This window comes from Perna viridis, chromosome 4, assembly GCF_037379345.1.
Source record: "Perna viridis isolate PV_CMFRI_1.1 ecotype Kerala chromosome 4, ASM3737934v1, whole genome shotgun sequence".
Lineage (NCBI taxonomy): Eukaryota > Metazoa > Mollusca > Bivalvia > Mytilida > Mytilidae > Perna > Perna viridis.
Window position 1 is genome coordinate 12740477 of NC_142448.1, and position 15715 is coordinate 12756191.

The 15715-nt window shown below is 32.8% G+C and overlaps 1 protein-coding gene across 1 annotated transcript; it reads left to right on the forward strand.

The window, feature by feature from the left end:
* The first annotated feature begins 2355 nt into the window (after nt 1-2355).
* LOC148618905 (beta-1,4-galactosyltransferase 6-like) lies at nt 2356-15714 on the forward strand. Its single transcript, XM_088576907.1, has 8 exons — nt 2356-2388; nt 4393-4492; nt 6005-6234; nt 8635-8822; nt 13658-13780; nt 14282-14383; nt 14852-14990; nt 15304-15714. Exons 2-8 carry the CDS (start codon nt 4396-4398, stop codon nt 15496-15498), a joined length of 1074 nt encoding a protein of 357 aa, XP_088433033.1. The 5' UTR covers nt 2356-2388; nt 4393-4395; the 3' UTR covers nt 15499-15714.
* The last annotated feature ends 1 nt before the right edge of the window (nt 15715 follows it).

The window sequence follows — 15715 nt, forward strand, 5'->3', positions numbered from 1 at the left end:
TCATAAAAGGTCAAGTCTGGGGTAGACGAGAAAGAAAAACTATGAACAAATCAGTTTTCATGGTACAAATCGATATACAGTAACGATCCACGAGTTCATGATGACGACCATAAAACTTCTGAAGTGGTGACTTCGATCTCGTATCAACATAACCCTGTTCCAAAAGCCTAATTGCTTTAAGAGGTCTAGTGCGATACAAAAAGTCTGAGTAGTTACGACAAGCTTTGGCATAACGTAGGATTGTGATATGAAAACTCTATGCGCAGGTGTTGAATAGATGTTGCTACAGATGAAAGGAAAGTTGACAATACGGAATGAAAAGTCATCGCGTTTGGTCAATACTGTTAATTTACCATCAATCTGTAACTGTAGGTCTAGATATGAGGCTGACTTCACAGTGTCTGTAGGATCCCTTATCTCAAGTTCTTTGGGGTAGATGCGATGTATAAAATCCCCGAAACTAGGATTTCTTAACGATAATACTTTAGTAACATTGCCAAAACTGAGATTAAAGGATCTAGATAAACGATTATCCTTCTTTTGGATAAGATCAGCTTTAAGGTCAGCGTCATAAGAGTCATATATAGGTCAGAAAGTAGAGGAGTACAATTTGTTCCCATTGGAATGCCGACCATTTGTTAAAAAACGCGTTCAACACACTAGACAAAAATGTTGTCCATAAAAAAATTCCTCATTTATAAACATCTTTTTTTCGGTATATTTGGAAGATGTGCCGTCTTCTTTTAGTAGCAACGATGTATAATGTTATGGGGGTCTGCAATATACTGCGTATGGGGATAGAAGTAGAAAGAGTTGAAAAATCATAGGTTTTAAAACTTTTGCATTCTGATAATAATCATGAATTGAGGGTTTCTAGAAGATATTTATAATTTTTTAGGATCCATAGAAAACAGTTAAGAAATAATAATAAACGCCACTTCATATCGAGGGCTAGAATGTGAAATATAAATGCACTCATTTCACAATGCATGAAGTTTCATAACTGGAATAGAAAGAAAGCTTTCATTTAAGATTATGTCGCCCATTTTTTCTTAAAGAAGGTCAGTAAGAAGATTTGATAGACGGTGAAATTTAATACGTTCGCCATGAGATCGTTTGTTCCGAGCATTTAATTTAGTGATAAGTTTAATTAAATTTATTCTTGAATATGTCCTGTGTCCATAAAATCACCACTTAGACCGAGACAATATGCTGTTTAGAGTTTCTTTACCCATAAATAAAAATTATCTGAAATTTTGATGCTTCTTTTGAGATTGTCCATTCTTTTTATTGAAAACAAAACTTCAAGTTGTTGAATTATAATAAAATCTATGTCGTGTTTATGTGTAATACCATCTTAATTCAGAGACATCTAAACATTTGCTGCAACTGTAAATAGCATATCGTTAATATGTATAAAATTAAGAATAAAGTGGTGCCATCAAAGTTACCTAAAATGTTTATTCTGCATGTTTTGCACAGTGATATTTTTGATAGAATATCTTACTCAAGTAGTAATCTGACTTATTTAATTTTCTATGTAACTGTGGGTTGTCATAGGATACATAGAACATTATAGAAATAAAACTACCGAACTGAAAATTTCTAGACAATAGTCAAAAGGAATAGTAAAAAAGAAGTCCCTGTAACAAATAGCAGACAACGACGTCACATTAATAAGCTTTAACTAGCTTTGGCATACCATAACAGCTGAGAAATGTAAAATTCATATGGGGGGATATGGCATATTACTGCAAATTACGGAAAGTTATAATTTAAAAATTAAATTCGCATCGTTTGTCATAAATATTTTTGTATTGATGATCAGTATTCTTTAACCTTATTGTCCTTCACAAGATTTAAAGAAACCCCGATACGTGAATAAAGAAAAATAGGAGAGAGGAGAATTAGTACCAACTGTCCCTAAAATAAGTCCAATATGTTGTTTAGGAGAATCTTTGGTATATTGAACTACGATGAGACCTGTGGAATAAAAAAAATATCATATGATGTATATTGTAATATCTTTTGATAAAAATATTTGATGTTTATTCTTAAAAGTTTACTTCAATAACAAAATACAATATACCAGATCAATGTATACAGATTAAACAGTCATATAGTCATAACAGTGAAATCAAATGTTAATTCATCAACCAAAACTAATATTTTTATGTTATATAATCATTTGAATACATGAAAAATGCTACATTTCTTACAAAATGCAGTATGTTGTTTTCTCATATTTCATATTCAATCATATAATTATGATTTATATCCAGATAATGTTACCGATATTGATGTCACCTTGTGAACTATACATTTCCAAAGCATTGTTGATATGTTTATTAACGGACGTGCTTTTTTAAAGACATTACCGACTCCAAGGTAAGCGAATACACCGGATAAAAAATAATGAATGCATTTATTTTTATCACGAATTTCATCGATAAAAATTATTAAAAAATCAATATCATTTAAAAATGAATGCATGGTATTTAACCCGTCAGGATTTTATTACGTATGTCTCTTCTTAAAGGTTTTTGGTACAATTGTAACTGCGTAACTGCTATGTTTGGGAGATTTACTCTGGGTCCCACGAAGATAAAATTAAGTCCCTTAAGGAAAAAACACCGTTTTACTAAAAATATATTTAAATTCTAGCAAAGGATATAATCCTAGTGGGCAGTAATTTAAATTATAAATATCAAATTCTGTATATTCCGCAAACATTAGTTCAACATTTGAATAATAATATTGAAAAAAAAAAGAGACTGAAATAATAGAAAAACTACATTTTTAAAATAAAAAAGGTAGCCTGGAACCACTTGTTTAAATGATTAGATCCAGTCCTAAAAAGTTAAGCGTCAAAATATGAATAAAGTAGTCAAACATATGTTTATGTTGCTTAAGTCTGAAATTGAATCAAAATATCAAGTGGCTGTGAACCGATAATACACAGGAAAAAACTATAACAGACTACCGAACGGGCAAACAAACGAACGGACACAAATTTTAGTTCAGGACAGTTATTTTTAACATTTTTAAAACACAGAGGAAGCATTACTATCAAAATTTGAAATAAGCACAACAACAATAGTAAATAACAACGATTTTGTTTGTACGCATGGAAACTCTCGCATTGGGTACGATCTACTTGTTCATTCTAGTAAAGTTTACCTAACTCGACCAATTTGTTACACTACTCAACCTGAACATAGTTTGTGCAATAAACTTGCATATATGTTAAATATTATATGACGCCAGTTTAACAACTATATTTTCCCTTGTGAAGGATCAAATGAAATAAGGCACAGCTTTATTGATAACAAAAACTTGATAAATGTTATAAGCATTTCATTTAATATTCCATTATTGCTCTTCGTTCAATTCTGTATAAGAATACTACCCCATTAAGGAAACATATTTTGATATATATATGTAAACGTGTCCGAATGTGACTACTCTATTCTCTACACTGCTCCATCGGATGAGATTGATAAAGGTAAGAAAACGTAATCATAGAAGGGTCTGAAAAAATCCCAACGATGTTAGAACTGTTAAATTTGCAAAACAAATTTTTGGTCGTTCCCTCCGCGGGACTCGAACTCGTACCGCTGTGCACCGAGTCCAGCGCCCTAGATCACTCGGCTAGCTAGTTATAAAATATAGCCGTCACTAGCCAGGTCATTCCTCCTCGTAGGATTAATCTAGGGCTTTAAATTACAAACTCTCAGAATGTGGCGACTCTATTCCCTACACTGGTCCATCGGATCAAATTGATACAGAGAAAATAATGTAAGCATAGAAGGGTCTGAAAATATATATGTATATATCTGTATCTTGTTGCTTAATATCAGTTCTTTTTTTTTTTTTTTACAAAAACTCCTTTCTCTTACCTTAATCTGACATTTACCATTTTCACCATGTAAACGTCGTCTAATATAACTACAATGCATCAGATTACAACAAGCAACGATCAAATAGACCCAATAACAAGCTCAAAACTGTTCTTCGGTATCGCACTCACAGTACATTGAAATACAAAATCATTAATAGTGAAAACTTTGCTTTTTGATATGATGTACACCTGATTTTAAAGGAGTAATTTCTCATCAGGAGCATTTGAACCAAATATTGAAGAAGTTCAGGTTTGAAAAATAGATGATTATCTACTAATCAAGATGAATTTTGAAAATTTTCAGAGCTACATTTTTTGCATTATTAATGTACGAATAAAAACATTTCAATGAGAAATGTCCTGGATTTTGACATTTAAGTGGAACTTTAACTGTATTCTTTATTGTATAAAATAAATAAAGAAACAACGATATGTGAAGGACTATTATTCATAAACTTTCAATATGTTTTCTCACATTTTCATGGTATCAGGAAATGAAAATCGAAGCAGAAGTATTATCTTCATTGACTCTTTTGGTCATGACCGCTTCTGTTTGGTCCGTACCTTGTCCATGGCCACCTATATATTTGCGTGAGTATGGTTTTATTTTTTGCTAGAGTTAATTTTTTTTTTGCTTTGAGATATATGTTTCTATCCTGAATATCTACATCGGGCTACAGTTCGTATATAAACGTTGCTACTCTTAGATTATACAAGTAAATATTACAATGATATAAGATTAGATAGGCCGACTTTTTGTTACATAAATACTAGTATTGCTAAAGCTCATCTTGAATTTATTTATTGCAAAACGAGTTCAATTTTCCAATTGAAATAATGTTGTAATATTTGCACATGAACATTGACAAGAACGCGCTAACTGTCTCTTGGAATCACTGGTTATTAAACCAACGATTTATTGATTAGAATACAGTTGTCATTTAAAGATTGAAATTAAAACGGTTGTACTTATCAAAAGACGTTCCGTTATTGTTAACAGCCATATGATATGACGTCATTTATAGTGTATAAAAAGGTTTTTGTTAGTCTGAGGTACACCATACGCTTTGAAAGAATCGGCGTGGTACAAGCCATAGTTGCACCGTCCAGATGCGATTGAGGAGCACTGTTTCGTACACAAAATTGACCCGGTCTAATTTTGTTAAACTGAAAAGGTGGAACTTGGTGGAAATATTGATTGTGGGTAGTAGAGCATTCGTACATAAATAGATGCAATACTTGTTAAGGTAAAGGGGTGTAAAATGCATGCTTTAAGCTATCCTGAAAGATTCGAGTCCTCGCCGGATCGGGCTCTCTTCTCTGCACCAACAGGCTGTTTATAAAAAAATGCAAAATTTGCTACGAACTTTAATAATTAAAATCATGAACAAATGAGCAGATACACATTTTTATTTGTTTTTTACACTAGTAACTTGCCAGCTTACTTTTTTGGCAGTTCTAAAGTGCCTGATATTTTAGAAAATTTGTTTTTTTTAAAATTAATTTTGGGAGGCACCCTAAATTTGTTATGAAAACTGATATATGTTTTGTCATGTTACTATGGCCACAGATTTTCATGACAAAATAGAAAAGAATATCTATCTTTTTCATTGATCTCCATAATGTAAGGTTTTGAAAAAATATATACATTTTTAATGGAAAAAATTGTTGGATTTGCTTGTTTAAATATCTCAATATAGCTTTATTTCCACAAATTGTCATAAGGTTATCTGCAGTGACCTATCTATATAGTGGAACCCACACTACATACTGTATACATATTTTTCACTAGGATCGGCCTAGTAATAGATCTTTATGGATAACTGCATGCTAATAAACGGTAGGTCCGAAGCATGTTTCGTACGCTCTCAAAATCCAGTGTTTTCCGTGCATGCTTTAAATTATAATTGTTGCTTAAGGGAAAGACTTCATTGACAAAAATTTTGTCCAGTAAGGAATATTACAGATTTTTATGACTTCAGTTGACCGGTGGATTTCGCTAGTGTATATTTTTAGTGATTTTTTTAGACTATCTTTCAAGATACTTGATAGTCGATTAACATAATTTGTTTTTAAGCTAAATAAAGGTATTCATTTTAATAGGTCAGAGACAAGAACTAAACAGAAGTTCCCTGGAGTATGAGCAACTGGAGAAAATCAGTTACTACGTGGTTGACGCCCATTACAAACCGACCAATTGCACCGCCAGACAAAGTGTAGCCATAATAATACCATACAGAGACAGAGAGTTGCAGCTCCGAGTATTCTTACTAAATGTTATTCCTTTATTGTATAATCAACAGTTAGAGTTCCGTATCTATGTCATTGAACAGGTATTTTATTATGAGGAAGTATATTGTCAAGTAACTACTCATCATTTCCCTGTAGACCTTTCAACCGATTATTGCTCATCAACTAGAAATGTGCAAATTTCGTTCCAGCACATTTAATCATTATTCAGACTACTATTTTCTAAGATAGTGAAGGAGGAAAGAAGGGATAAAAAACCGACAATACAGTATACTCGCGTAGATACTGATTTTCTAAATCTCTAAAGATCTTTCAGATGAACTTAAATCTCGCTCCTTCGTTTGGTTCTTCAACATTACATACTACCTTACCTCTCAATAAATTGATATCCCGTCTAAAAGAAATTGTCCACAAAGCATTAAACTTGTACAAATCAATTGCTTACTAAGCATTTTCAACATATTTTTCGCTTGAGAAAGAAAGAAGGAAACAAATTCTGATATACCGAGCACTAGGTGATCGGTATGTTAGGATTTCTCCTTGACAACATATTTGTAACCTTTTCAGCAAATTATAGGTATTCAAATGTGCACTAATTGTACCGCTTTTTGGACCGAGGTTCTAAATAAAATACTTCTAATATGTTGCTTTATTTCCGATATCCAGATCTAATTAAAAATATTTTAGTTTTGAAAAAAAGATTATAGACGACGGATGTCCACAATACCTTCAGTATTTCTTCTGCACTGTTTCGACTTTTGATTTTACCAACTTTACCTTGTTGCAATTATTTGCTGCCTGACTGTATTACGATATACCGGAAACAACTTACTGTAATAACATCCGACAATTTGAGTATACAAAGATTCAATGGAAATTCGTCGCTAAGATAATGCTGCTTCTAATTCAAAAGTAGCATCCCATCATAAACTAAAAGGAAAAATGGACACTTATAGCTATAAATGATCTCGCCACTATATATCAAAATTCTAACACGACTTATTTTCTCGGCCAAAGCAAATATAAAGTAAAATCGTATCAAAACCAATACAACGTCCACTCATTCATTTTACTAGTAAGCCGAAATGTGAAGGTATGATTTACCCCACCATTAGCGTACTTCAAACCAGATGCAATATTACAACGAAGTGGTGGCATGTCATAACAATATGCATCTAAAAATAATACAAATAGTTAGTACTCAGATCAGATCAGTTGCATGATAAAAAGAATGTTTAGACTTGTGTGTATAGATTATTTGTTTTATAGTGTATTCGTCCATGGGCTGGTAGGTCCACCGTGCACCCCCACCTTCGTGATGTACCTTTATACCTCCCACAGCCGAATCAAATTTGTCGCCAAAGAATATTCGCGAATTTTTATTTAGTATAAGCCTTTATTTGTATCCCACTTGGTCATTTTTTTTATTCAATAGTTCGAAGGCCTGAATATTTACAGGGCAGCATGTGTGAAGAAACTAAATACATATAGATATCACCATGTAGCTCAATGTCTCAGCTTTACAATGATCTCCAGAAAGTTGTGGTAACACTGAGGATTTTGAGGAAAATTTTTAAAATGTACTCCTACCCCACCAAAAAAAAATCGCTTATTTGGTGTTTTCTGTTTAGTGTTATCACAATCAATTCTTCTGAGGTTCTTTTGATGACGATTGTCGTAGTCAGAATCTCTAAAAAAAATGCTATAAAAAAGCATTTTCGATTTTCCTGTTAAGTGTCACATAAATTCGACTCTACAAATTATTGATCAACTAAAACATCAAATTTGGTATCATTCGATGGACAATTTTCTAAATAAATAATCTCATTTTTCATCAAAAAAAATTTCAAAAAATGTTAAAAAATATTACCCTAGAAAATCAGTCTCATTATCAAACATAATTCTCATTCACAGCATACCGACACTGTAACACTAATATTTTAGACATTCATAATTAAGATAATGAAGTACCCAACATATCTGATCAATTCAGGAGATGGATTTTCTTTTTTGGGTTACAACTACTATAAATCGTAAAAAGAGGAATTTTCAGAATTTCAAAATTTCTTTTTATCACCCGTTATTGTCATTTATTATTCAAAATACCGCAGTTTAAACAAGCTTTTGCGTTCTACAGTACATGTATATAGTGTCTAAGCTATCAAATGAGCGCTCTTTATAAATACTTGAACTTTTTACAGTCAAGTTAGGTGAAAAATTTCCACCCCTACCCATGAAAAAAACCCCACCTCAACATATACCAAAATGTTTATTTTAGCTTATAAACGGTGTACAATAGACATGTTGGTATTATTGTTTTAATTATCGATGTATTTAACATATCTCCTCATTTCAGGTGCGTATTTTTCACTATCAATGTGACAATAATGAGATTCATGCTTCAATTTATTTTTGACGACAAAAAGATCCGAAAATGCTAGGTATATGGTTACCTGAAAATAATATTATTGATTATTTTATAGCATGGACTAAAGCCATTCAACAAGGGTGCACTGATAAACATTGGATTTCTACAGTCTAGCATGGATCGTGAATACGATTGTTATATCATCCACGATGTTGATATTTTACCTGAAGATCATAGAAATTATTATACATGTGGTAACAATCCACGACATTTAGCAATCCAGATTCAACAATTTGGTTACAAGTAAGAAAATTCACCCAATTAGTAAAGCTAGTAATAGTTATATTACATGAGCATAAGAAGAAGCTTTTTACTCAGCTCGTCTGAACCTTAGTTCAGACGAGCTGAGTAAAAAGCTTCTTCTTATGCTCATGTAATTATTACTATTTTCACCTTTTACTAGTTTGAAATTAAGATATGTAGTCATATTCAATGTGTGAAGATTTGTTTTTGCTATGAACAAAAGCAGCCTTAACATATTTCACTGTTTAAATTGGAATGTTTGTTTTACTATCTTGGTCTTTGCAAAATTACCTAAATCATAATTGTCATTATTGTGCATATGCATGACTAACTGTCTTGAATAATTGGACCAGCGACACCATCATGTTAATACTGCAACAGTACTATTTCCTCTAAAGTTCCGCTAAGGACCACCTAGAGGTTTCCATGCTTTAATATACATTTAACTTTAACAAGGGAAAATTAAGGAAAACAGGGTTCGATCGGTAATCAAAAAGGGCATAATCCGGGAACTATGAACACATAAAACAAAGAACATGAATAATTCAAATAACACGTAAAAAGAAGTAAATGTATGATCCCAACTGTACTGTAAATAGGGAACATGGACCATGTGCACTGGCAACGTAACCGTCCTTCATGTTTCCAGAAACCGAAATACTCATCAAATGTCACGTCCGGGTCAGAAGAAAGAGGAAAGGAAAACTATGACACGGTGAAAAAATTGGTTATAATTGTGCTGATAAATACTCTAGAGCGATCAAAAAATAACTTTTTAGTGATATCTTTAATCTTGTAGCAAATACCCTTCTCCAGAAGCCAAATCATAAGAAATATAGCACATACAAAAAGTCCGGGTAGTTTTGGCAAGATCTGTCATAACGTGTAATTCGTGATATAAAAAACTCCACATGAAGGTGCGTATGGGGTGTACTCACAGTTGATGAGATAGTTTGTGATACAAAACAAAAAGTTATTGAGTCTGTTGTATAGTTTGTTGTATGTGTTTTCCCTTTTCATCTGTCTTTATGATTAGGCCAAGATATGAAACTGAATTCATAATGTCTGTAGTGTCCTGAATCTCAAGTTAAATTATAAATTAGAGAAACATTCAGTCACACGCTTCTCAGAAACATATAAATTTCTGAAAGTAGATAGACAGTTAAGCCTAGATAAATGGGTAAAATTTCTTTTTTTTTATTTTTGCATTGCTCTAACGTTTTCCTTTTAACAAATTGCCAGTAACTCTTTCACACGATAAAGCCTGTATTAGTTTAAGCAAGAACTTTTCATAGAAATTTTAACAAAAGAATGACAATGGGAAAATCATAGCTGTTGCGTCGAAAAATATTATGAAGCTGGTCTTCGAGATAAATTAAGGTTCATTCAGCTTGTTCCTGTTTTGACTTTTTAATTTTAGTTCCTTTGTGCTGAGTGGCATTTTCTTCATCCGTTGTTTTTTTTAACTTCCAACTGGTTTCGTTCTTGGTAAGATTTTCTGTCATTTGAACCTTCTTCTTCTTCTTCTCAAACGCCATTCACACTTGGATATTAGAGTCATCGATGATTCTGGTTGTGTTCTTCAGGTCTTCGATATTTTCATATAACTTTTTGAGAATGGTAGTTGGTATTGTTCAAATTTGTTTTCTCATGGCTTTGGGTCGTGTACATATTAGAAAGCTGTGTTGCTTGTATTATTGCTCGTATCTCTAATTTAATATTTGAACTATATGTATGCGTATGTTGGTATCATATTGATGTTATTTATCGGGATATACAAGTTGCACCGTACTGTGTTGAATTACGCTGATCAATCAGTGTAGACTCTAATCAAAGACATCCAGATACCCTCCAGTTATGGTTAGGATGGTTAAGGTTTTTGTTCTTTAATCTGTCTGTTTTGATTCTTTGATGATGTTTTCCATCTCTGGTAGACAGTTTTTAATATCTCATAATTAGCACCCCATTTGAATCCTGACAGTTTTTGCATGTGTTTAGCTTATGTCTTGATTTAGCTTCTGAGTTAGAGAAGTAATGTTTCTATGTCATTCGCTAATCGAAATTACTTCAAGGTATGTTTGGCTTCAAATCTTACTTATGTTTAATTATTGATGAACTTCCCTAGTTGAACTTATGTAAATAATGAGAAGAGGGTAGCTGTTGTCTTCTCTATATTGATAAAAATACACCAGGACATTTGTTTATAGTACCTTGCATTCTATAGTTGGCTGTGCTGGCATATTCTTCCTAGCATCTGAGTACAAGATAAACAGACACCTTTGCGTAGCAATGGGACAAAATCATTCAGGAAAGTATGAACAGTGTGAGTGGAGGCACTCCTCTGTGTGAAACAACTTGCTTAAACAGTACTTTTCCCGTTTTTTTTCTCACCTGGCCCAAAGAGCCAGTCTTCTCATCTGACACTGCAAGATCAATTTAAACCAAACTTAGTATGAAAGTTTCTTAGGGTATTCTGCACAAAACTGATGTGGGGATTTTTGATCCGTCAAAAAATATGGCCTCCGTTACTAAAAATAGAATATAGGGGTCAGACACAAGTTCTCTCATATATACCTACAAAACCTTAAGGTTTATCCGAATTCCGAATTAGGGTAGCATTCAGCATCTTTAAATCTAACTGATCAAATTTTTGCGTAAATTTATAAGTCTTTTTTGCTATTTTAAATGATATTACTTTTAAATACTCGTCGAAACCACTGGACATATTTCAATGAAAATTAATATGATTGTTCCTAAGCTTTAGGAATTTCTATCCAAGAAAAAAACATGGCCGCTTTTACATAAATAGAATGTTGCTTATCAAGCCAGGTGAACGCTTCAAGCTCTTTAAAGCCTAGTTGCCATTTACCACTAATCGTTCTCATTTATTTGTTCACTTATACATCTTACCACTGATTTCACTTCTTACTTTGACAAATAAAACATATTGTTACACTTTGTCAAATGCTTTTTGTAAAGTTTAATAAATGTTTTTAGAACTTTAAATACACCTTCAATTATTTCAAATAAATGGGCTGTTTGATCCTCAGTATCTCTGTAAGGACTAAATCCGGCTTTATCTTAGATACCCTAAAACATAATTTAATGCGGTTATTGAAAATTCTGTCAAATGCTGTGCAGGAGCTGTTTGTTAGGCTGATAGGGTGATTGTTTTATCCCCTTTATTTAAAATTGGTTTTATAATTGCTCAAAACCTGAGGGACCTGTCCCTGTTGTGAGCTAAAGTTGGATATGTATAGCAATTTATTAAGGTCTGTGTTACAAATGTGTTAAAGCATCTCATTTGTAATGTCTAGACCTGAAGATTTCTTCTTTTACAGCTTGCTAATGGAGTTCTTAAGTGTCTGCATTGTAATATTTTGAACCATTATTTCGAAATTGTTGTGATTTAGAAGTCTGTCTTCCTTTTTATCTGAACTCCGTTTTTAGCTGGTTCTAGTGTAATATCAGTTCCTTTTCTGTACATTTCTGCAAAAAGCATCGGTAGCCGATTTTCCAATTACTGTTTGTCCTTCTTGTTATAATGTGGTCTTATATTCACTTTTCCCCTCTTCATTTAGTGCTTTTGTTCGGTTCCAAATCTTGGTGGTTTCTTTGACGGTTTCAAACCAGATGTTTTCTTTCTCCGGCTTCTTCTCTGTTGTTCAAGCTTTGTTTCAGATGTTTGGCCTTGCATTTTTTAATTTTCATGTTATTTTGTAGATTGAACCTTTAGTGGGTTTTCTGTTTTTTTTTCATGAATTAGTTTTATGTTTTAAGATCATTGCCCCCCTTAAAAAGTTGCTATTTGTCTTCCAATGACAACATTCAACAGGTACACAATGGAGATGCATTCTTCATGAAAAGTAAATAACTATTAAGTGGTTCAGGATAAATGAATGATTTTATAGTTTTTGAGAATGGTATTGTTCATGTTTGTCAAAAATATCTATTCAAAGTGTAACGTTATTGTGTGTGTGTGTGTGTGAGTGTTTGTGTTTGTGTGTGTGTGTGTATCATCATACAAACAGAATGATTGATTGATTGTTGTGGTTAACGACCGAGCAGCAATACTTCAGCTATATCCAGGCGATGAAAATGAAATGGATGACAAAATGAACATGAAATGATGATGAAATGAGAAATAGGATGGGACACAAAGATGATGGGGTCAACAAATTTTTATTGCCACTAGATATAGGTGGGTAGGGTCGGGTAATTTAGCCTCCTGTGGCGAAGCGCTAAGGCTCCTACTCCGATAGAATACCACAGCAGGGTTCTTTAACGTGCGAGGAACGTTCCATCTTTCCCAACACATTTGGACCACTATGGCTTGCGGTCAGATTTGCCGTATAATGGTCTGACGACCCCAGCATGTAACATGCCAGGGGTACACCATCCACCACCTGGGGTACAAAACCCATTTTCTCTGTGGGAAGAGTGTCCTAGCCTCCGTACAGGGTTCTGAGTACTATTTAGTCGCCTTTTACGACAAGCTTAGCGCTGCTGCGGGCGTATTCTTTTGACACCCGCACGGGGCCACATACAGAATGAAAAGGTTCCGACAAAAACAAATAAAAAAAACAACAAATAAATATAAAGCCAAAAAAAAAAACAACAAAAAAAAAAAACACACACACACACATACAAAACAAAACAAAACAAAACCAAAAGAAAATAGAAAAAAGTACAACAACAAAAATAGCTAAAACAATAAAAAAACTTCATCTTTATATTACTTTAAAACTATAATGAATTATTTAAACCTTGAAGTTTAAATCTATGTTTATGCAGAGGAATATAATTTTCGTTAATTTATCATAAAATACTTGTAGGCCTTTATATTTCCAATATGTTGGTGGCATACTGGCTGTAACAAGTGAACAGTTCCGGAAGATGAATGGTTTCTCTAACTTGTATCAAAACTGGGGTTTAGAAGATGACGATTTCTACCGCAGGTATGTATACAGGTATATGACAGTTTCGAAAAAATCAAAATATACACACCCCGAAAAATAATGAATAAAATAGAATAAATATATAAAATAAATTAAGTAATAATAATTTAAATAAAATAAAGTAATAATAGCAAAATTTATAATGCTATGGTAATATTTTGATCTATATGTGTAATCCATCATACAAGTTAATAAGTTCTCTCTCAGTAGTTTAATTAACACTGTTATAACGTAAACATTATGCATGCTTATATCATAAATACATCGTACATAACAGTGTACATGTTCTGTTTATGGCTCTGGTCTGACTGTAGTCTATGTGGCTTGCACTGTGTATATATAATACTAAATCATTTTTAATGATAAGCCTTCTTCATAGTGACCTATTAACTTGTAATGCAAAATATAACTCTTACTCTCATTCCCTTGCTTATACCGTACATGGAAGCTAAACGCAATGGAACATTTTTTAAACACCACTGATTAAATTATCATTTCCAGAATAATTAGTGCAGGCTATACTGTTGAGAGACCAGATCCTTTTATTGGATACTGTGGAAGTATTGAACATAATGAGGGTGTGAAGGTCAATGTTCAGGATAGGTAAATAAAGGGTAACACCATCGAACTGATAGGCACAAATCACAGGCGATAGGCCAAGGGAAAGAGCAAATGCCTACATCAAGGGGCAAAAACCGAAAAATTGGAAATAACAGCAATGGACTAGAATTGTCACAGGCATTTCTGATGGAATTGTTGGGTAAAACCAGATTTTATACCGCCTCCCGCTACCAATTTTGGGCATATAAAATTAAAACTATTTAATTTACCAACTTCTGTCAGTGGTGCCTTGTGTTGAAACGCATATTGGCCTTTTACATATACATGTATACCAACTGCCATCAAACTTATGCAATGAGTAGCAAACATGGATAAAATATTTTTTCAGAGCCATGTTGGACAACCACTTTCAAAATTCTTGAAATATATTCGCTTGAATCTGTTATATAACATTATTAGTTCATATACAAGTAGATACAAGGATCTGAAGAGATGCTGGTTTCATTATAGGTGTGATATATTTTTGCGTTACAAAGCATGGTGGCGATTCGATGGATTAAACACTCTACGTTATTCTGTTGTAACCAAGGAGAAACGGAAACTCTTTAATCGAATCCTTGTAGATATTGATACTGAGACAATGAGAAAGGTAAATCTTACATTAAAACGATTTTTTCTAAGAACAAAGTCAGGGGTTTACTCATCAAACACATGAGTCTTAACAAAGCTTTTTTGTCAACCAAGACGTTTTCCATTATGGGAGCTAATTAATTCACAAGTAATAATAATGATAAATAAGATATTGAAATAAATGTCAATCAGATGTACGTATTGGTTTGGTCTGTTCGAGAAAAATATGTTTTTTTCCTACTTTCCTGGCCACTGATTTCATATAATAACAGAAAGAATCATATACTTTACTTCCATGTGTTAGACAGTAATATTGTTGATTTTTTTTTCAGCAAATGGTTAGTGTAGCGAATGAAACAAGAATTGGAACAAACAATTCAAATCCAGCTTATACCCATCTTAAATCTGAACGTTATTGCAAGAGAGAAATGTGCAAACGGATATTTTTATACAAAAAGGCAACGACATCAAAGGTCATAGGACTAAAAAGTGACAGACGTAAAACAAGAACACTTATGTATTGTTAGGTTATTCTCTGTTTGCAATGACGATATTTTCCGTACGAATAAAGGGTGGGGAACTGGGTTTCAATATTTAAAAACACATTATATTGTGTTAATAAAGATATGGCATAATAATTGCAGTGAAATTTTTTAACTTAATTAGCCTATGTATTTTTTGTGTTTTGTTATTGAAAAATACTTTTAAATATAGTCCTTTTCTCAATTTCATTACATATGTGGT